Below are 6,968 nucleotides of genomic sequence, written 5' to 3'. Positions count from 1 at the left end.
CATTCCCTTGTGTTTCTTTGCAGTCCTACTCCAGTCCTGCTACCCATCTCCATACCTGCAGTCCGACTCCAGTCCCGTCTACCCGTGTTGGTACCTGCTGTCTTACTGCAGTCCAGCTTAACCGTGTTGGCACCTTCTGTCTGACTCCAGTCCTGCCTACCCGTGTCCGTACTTGCAGTCCGACTCCAGTCTTGTCTACCCATGTTGGTGTCTGCTGTCCTACTCCAGTCCTGCTTACCCGTGTCCGTACCTGCTGTCCGACTCCAGTCCTGCCTACCCGTGTCTGTACCTGCAGTCCCGCTCCGGTCCTGCCTATCCGTGTCTGTACCTGCAGTCCCACTCGGGTCCTGCCTATCCGTGTCCGTACCTGCAGTCCTACCTCAGTCCTGTTTTCTAGCATTAGTCTCTGTACTCCATTCCGAGCCGCCCCTCTTGGTTCCGGCTGCCATGGCATTCGAACCCCTGGACCTTCTCCTAATGGTCCCTGTATAGGGGTCGGGTCCACCTGGTTGCTCGTCCGGGGCCGCTCGGTGCCACGGTCCAGAGGGTCCACTCCGGGAATCCCACCTAGTCTAGCGCAGAGCTAACATTTATTTATATAGCACCATTGATTCCATGGTGCTGTACATAAGGGGCTACATAAAGTATAAATTCATATATGATAATGCCCAGTATCAGAGAACGAGACAAGGCGGTGACCATGGTCCAAAAACGCCTTGTGCATGGATTACCACTCCATATGCTAATCTTAAAAAGGAGAAAACGGAGTAACGGATACAAAATATATGCAAAAGTATAAATTTTATTAGTACTCACATCAAGTGCTGACAAGTATACAAGTTGACTAAAATAGGGGGGATAAGCCCCAATGATACAACAATCAGGACAGACAAGGACAGGGTAAATAAAATGATACCAGTGCTCGAAATCTACATGGCACAACGTTCAGTCAGCCCATGGGCATTGCACATAACAGACATGTGTCTAATGGTAAAAGATAGTCAAATATGGCATTCTCAATTAAATGTGTATTGTACATAGTTGTACATGTCTAGAGCGCCAAAAAAAAAAAAAAAAAAAACATCCAGAGGGGTCAATGTGCAAGTCCAATGGACACTGAACATAAATGAATCAATGACATGTGGAAGGATTCTTACATAGTAAATAACATATGTATCAGCATATCAAAACTGCGCAATTGTGCCAGAGAGAACCCGGGAGACAACCCGCCCAGCGGTCCAAATGACCGAAGTGTGGAAACAAGTAAAGGCAGGCTGCTTACCGGGGAGCAGAGGAGGTGAAGGCCCATGCAACGACACCCGACGTACGTTTCGCGCCCGCCACAGGCGCTTTATCAAGGGAGTGTTGACTGAGGTGAACCACCATGTTTTTATGCAGAAAGACCTCCCACTTGAAAGCGGTCACATTGGGCAGGTCTACCAACCAAAGGCAGCGGACAGAGCATGCGCAGTGCAGCTCACTCAAACCAGGAAGTGATCAATAGTATGGTCACAAAAAAAAAAAAAAAAAAATGGCGGGACAAAACCGAACTCATATAAAAACTAGATAGCATCGTTCCCCTGGACGCCTGCGCAGTGTATTGCGTTGACAAAAAGTGTCAGAGCTCAATGAATGATAAAGATGTAATCAGACCATAATAGCGGCGCATACTCAGTGCAACACCTCAGTCCTCCAGGAGATGGGGCAGGCGTCACGCGTCAGGGAAAACAGAGGAAATTTAACCCCGTGTATAACCTGAGGCGGGCAGACGCCCAAACCCATATCGGAGCAACGGGTGAGCGCAGGTATGCGCACTAAGGTCACAGCATAAAGAATCAGGAGAAGAAAATTAAAAATTAAAAAAAAAAAAAAAACACAAGTAAAAAATAAAAAATAAATAATAAACCAAGACAGACCATGGAGGAAATACAGTAAAGATAGTGACATCAATCATAATTGGGGCAAACAATATAAACACATTATATGATAGTGTATGCTACCAAAAATCCAGAGCACCAGTAGGGATTGTAAAGGCACACAATAAGATTGATGCAACAGTCCAGAGAAACTTTTTTTTTTTTTTTTTTTTTTTTTTCCTTTTCTTCTTCTTCCTTCTTTCTCCTCTTCTTATATAGTAATAGACGAGTGACCCGAACACGATGGAGTGTCCGCATTCTCCATAATATCAATATGCCGTGAAACGATGATGAAGGTAGATATTCTTTCCAGATCCAACAGATAATAAACGCAGGCGTGGGTACGGACATCCAGAATAGAGGGGTCCACACCACACAATGGTACCAGTGAGTCCACATGTAGCCAACACAGAAAACACAGGGAAACTAAAAAAATATATAAAAAGACAAAAAGTTAAAATCATACAAACCGAACGTTGATAGGGCCTAAAAAAATAAAACAATGGTGAGTGCAGCGGAGACAGCAGAAGCTATAAAAATGAGGAGAAACTCAGAGATTCGTTAAGTCCTTTGGGGGTCATAGTATCCAGGGCGACGATCCACTTAGCCTCTCTCTGGGCCAACGCCTTTTTGTAATTTCCAGCTCGGATTCCCAAGTGTACACATTCAATACCTCTTACCATGAAGGACCCCGGGTCACAATCATGGGAGGATCTGAAGTGACGTGGGATGGTCTTAAGGGTAGTAGGATCGACCACTGTCTTGGCCGCCCGAATGTCCCTAACATGCTCACGAACTCTCACACGTAATTCTCTTGATGTGAGGCCCACATATATCAGTGGGCACCCACATGTCGCGTAGTATATGACATTAGTACTACTGCAGGAAATGTGTTGTTTGATGTGAAAATCTTTTTCACCATCGGAGGACTGAAAGGAGGAGCAGCGAAGGACATTCGGGCAGGCAACACAGTGGCCGCAAGGAAAACACCCCCGAGTTGGACCAGTAGATCCAAAGGGGTTCGTTGTCGTCGCGATGTAATGGCTCTTGACCAAAAAATCCCTCAAGTTTCTACATCTTCTTGAAGTCATCAGAGGACGATCACCGATAACCTGGCCCAGAGATGGCTCCGAGCCAAGAATTGCCCAGTGTTTGGCCAAAATGCTCCTCATGTGTTCCCATTCATGATTGAAGGTAGAGATGAAACGTATTGGGGCAGATCCACCTGACTTAGCAGATCTCCCAGTATTATCACGCCTCGGATAAAGCAAGTCCCTACGGGCAGTAGCCCTGGCTCTACTGTAACCCTTTCGTATGCTCCTGTTACTATATCCCCGGTTGCGAAAACGAGTCTGTAGGTCCCTAGCTTGCCTTTCAAAACCATCCTCGGTGGAGCAGATCCGCCTCATCCTGAGGAACTGACCGACAGGAACGGCCCTGATGGTAGAAGTGTTATGTGCGGACTCGGCATGGAGTAAAGAGTTGACAGAAGTGGGCTTCCTGTACACGTCAGTCTGGATCCGGCGTGTATCGTCGATCTCCAGTGTGACGTCCAGGAAGTCAATAGTTTTAAGATCATATTTAAATGTCAATCTAATGTTAAAAGTATTAGCATTGAGCCATGCCATGAAGTCCCCGAGCTGCTGCAGTGTCCCGTCCCAAAAAAATAAAACATCATCGATATAGCGGTGCCAGCACAGCACATGGGAAGCGGCCGGTGTGCCCTCGTCGCCAAAGATGGATCTCTCCCAGGCACCCAAGAAGAGATTAGCGTATGAGGGCGCACAGGCCGCGCCCATCGCCGTGCCGCACCGCTGACGATAGAATTGATCTTTGAATACAAAAAAATTGTGGGTAAGGACAAACTGCAGCAGCTCAAGGAGTAGTCCACACATCGGGCCGTCCAGGTCGGACATCCCCAGGAAGAGGCGGACCGCATCCAAACCGAGGGTATGGTCAATACATGTATAAAGGGACTCTACGTCCGCGGTCACCAGAAAGGTATGACCGTCCACAAGGACGCCGTCAACCCGCGTGAGGACGTCCGTTGTGTCTTTGATGTAAGATGGTAATAATTCAACCAGTGGTTTGAGGTAGAAGTCAAGAAATTTACATACTGGGTCACAGAGCCCTTCAATACCAGACACAATTGGACGGCCAGGCGGCTCGACGGCGTCCTTGTGGATCTTAGGCAAGAGATAGAAGGTGGGTGTCTTTGGGGTTCGGACCATCAGCCCCTCAAAGACCGTTTTGGTTATAATACCCCCCTCCAAAGCTCGAACAAGAATACGCTGAAGGGAGAGCGAGAAGGAGGCAGTCGGGTTATAGGATAACCTTTCGTAAGCATTACGGTTTCTCAATTGCCTATGTGCCTCACGTTCATACATATGTGTAGGCCATACCACGACATTCCCCCCCTTGTCAGCAGGTTTGAAAACCACCCCCGAAAGTGATTGTAATTCGGAGATAGCCTTCCGCTGTCTCCATGTGAGGTTGTCAAATTTACGTCTAGATGGTAATTTTCTGAAATCCTCTGCGACTAGTTTTGTAAAAATGTCGATGGCGGGACTGAGAGACAGGGGGGGGAATCTCGTGGATTTCGGCAAAACGTGTGGAGGAAACTTACTCCTACTTGGTGGTGTCTGCTCATCGAGAAGATCCTCCAAAACTCGAAGTGCCTCCATCTCACTCTCTGTCAACGACTCCTGAGAGATATTCTTATGGTGTAGCTTGCGTAATAGTAGCTTTCTGGAGAACAGGTGAAGATCCTTCAGTGCTACAAAAAAGTTAAAAGGATTAGTGGGGGAGAAAGTCAGTCCACGACTCAAAACCTCCAACTGGGGTTGTGTAAGAGCATGTGTTGAGAGGTTAACTACCTGAAGGCCACCAGCTGAGCAATCAGTAAAATTGCGTCCGGTGTATGTCTTCTTTCTGGCAGATTGCCGTGTAACCACACGTTTAGTTACGGGGTCAGAGCTGGAGCTGAGGGTACCACCTGGATGAGACAGCTGCACCGATGCCTCGTCGTCAACAGAAACAGTGGATTTAATAGATGTAGATCTAGATCGAGAACGTGACATACTCCTATATAACTGTCTGGATCTATCAGGAGGATGGCGCCATCTGTACACATGGGCCGTTAATTTATCCTGTATATCTCGTTTGAGTTTCTTCGTCTTGGTTGCTTGTGTTTCTTGGGCCCATTTTTGGAGGTCAACATCAAGTTCATCGTTAAACTTTTTGAGTGATTCCCCAGTTAAGCCTTTTTGTAAATCCAATTGAATAATTTCGATCTCACTCTCAAGAAGAGTAAGCGTTTTTTTATTTTGTGTTTTCAATAGGTCCAAAAAACCCATAGAACATACATTGGCCAACTCCTCCCACTTGGCTTTGAAATCATCATCCTGAATGGGGAAAGAGGGGAAGACCTGGATACGCAGACCCCTAGGGATAAGATTATTCTGAATATATTTGTCAAGAAATTCATGGTTCCACCATATGCGTGTGCGTTTACTGAGCAGATCTCTGAATTTCAACATAGCTGCTTGCATATCACCGCTGCAACCACCAGTGTCCCCGCCACTACTGTCCTGGAGAGCATCATTAAGCTGCGCACGCCACGTCGTGTCGCGTGCACGAAAATCCATATTCGGGCAGGAAAATTCTGTGAAAAACACAGATACAATCAATACATATATGATAATGCCCAGTATCAGAGAACGAGACAAGGCGGTGACCATGGTCCAAAAACGCCTTGTGCATGGATTACCACTCCATATGCTAATCTTAAAAAGGAGAAAACGGAGTAACGGATACAAAATATATGCAAAAGTATAAATTTTATTAGTACTCACATCAAGTGCTGACAAGTATACAAGTTGACTAAAATAGGGGGGATAAGCCCCAATGATACAACAATCAGGACAGACAAGGACAGGGTAAATAAAATGATACCAGTGCTCGAAATCTACATGGCACAACGTTCAGTCAGCCCATGGGCATTGCACATAACAGACATGTGTCTAATGGTAAAAGATAGTCAAATATGGCATACTCAATTAAATGTGTATTGTACATAGTTGTACATGTCTAGAGCGCCAAAAAAAAAAAAAAAAAAAAAACCATCCAGAGGGGTCAATGTGCAAGTCCAATGGACACTGAACATAAATGAATCAATGACATGTGGAAGGATTCTTACATAGTAAATAACATATGTATCAGCATATCAAAACTGCGCAATTGTGCCAGAGAGAACCCGGGAGACAACCCGCCCAGCGGTCCAAATGACCGAAGTGTGGAAACAAGTAAAGGCAGGCTGCTTACCGGGGAGCAGAGGAGGTGAAGGCCCATGCAACGACACCCGACGTACGTTTCGCGCCCGCCACAGGCGCTTTATCAAGGGAGTGTTGACTGAGGTGAACCACCATGTTTTTATGCAGAAAGACCTCCCACTTGAAAGCGGTCACATTGGGCAGGTCTACCAACCAAAGGCAGCGGACAGAGCATGCGCAGTGCAGCTCACTCAAACCAGGAAGTGATCAATAGTATGGTCACAAAAAAAAAAAAAAAAAAAAAAAATGGCGGGACAAAACCGCACTCATATAAAAACTAGATAGCATCGTTACCCTAGACGCCTGCGCAGTGTATTGCGTTGACAAAAAGTGTCAGAGCTCAATGAATGATAAAGATGTAATCAGACCATAATAGCGGCGCATACTCAGTGCAACACCTCAGTCCTCCAACAACACATTTCCTGCAGTAGTACTAATGTCATATACTACGCGACATGTGGGTGCCCACTGATATATGTGGGCCTCACATCAAGAGAATTACGTGTGAGAGTTCGTGAGCATGTTAGGGACATTCGGGCGGCCAAGACAGTGGTCGATCCTACTACCCTTAAGACCATCCCACGTCACTTCAGATCCTCCCATGATTGTGACCCGGGGTCCTTCATGGTAAGAGGTATTGAATGTGTACACTTGGGAATCCGAGCTGGAAATTACAAAAAGGCGTTGGCCCAGAGAGAGGCTAAGTGGATCGTCGCCCTGG

At 46.4% G+C, this 6,968-nt stretch overlaps 1 protein-coding gene across 2 annotated transcripts; it reads right to left on the bottom strand.

The window, feature by feature from the left end:
* Positions 1 to 2,117: 2,117 nt before the first annotated feature.
* LOC141082914 (uncharacterized) lies at positions 2,118 to 6,485 on the bottom strand. 2 transcript variants are annotated; one of them, XM_073566969.1, is made up of 2 exons: positions 6,240 to 6,485; positions 2,118 to 5,580 (listed from the first exon to the last, which is right to left on the bottom strand). In XM_073566969.1, exon 2 carries the CDS (start codon positions 5,561 to 5,563, stop codon positions 2,447 to 2,449), a length of 3,117 nt encoding a protein of 1,038 aa, XP_073423070.1. In that variant the 5' UTR covers positions 5,564 to 5,580; positions 6,240 to 6,485; the 3' UTR covers positions 2,118 to 2,446. The 2 variants fall into 2 exon arrangements, with proteins under 2 accessions (XP_073423070.1, XP_073423075.1); XM_073566974.1 differs by lacking the exon at positions 6,240 to 6,485 and having other exon boundaries at positions 2,118 to 2,342; positions 4,543 to 5,974.
* Positions 6,486 to 6,968: the final 483 nt, after the last annotated feature.

This window comes from Dendrobates tinctorius, unplaced genomic scaffold (genome assembly GCF_039654945.1).
Source record: "Dendrobates tinctorius isolate UK_male_01 unplaced genomic scaffold, ASM3965494v1 ptg000004l, whole genome shotgun sequence".
Lineage (NCBI taxonomy): Eukaryota > Metazoa > Chordata > Amphibia > Anura > Dendrobatidae > Dendrobates > Dendrobates tinctorius.
Note: the sequence above shows the minus strand (reverse complement) of the source record. Positions and strands in the feature narration are given on the sequence as shown.

Excerpts from the sequence above, each read along its gene's own strand:
- LOC141082914 (XM_073566969.1), bottom strand. The coding sequence starts at position 5,563 with ATGGATTTTCGTGCACGCGACACGACGTGGCGTGCGCAGCTTAATGAT.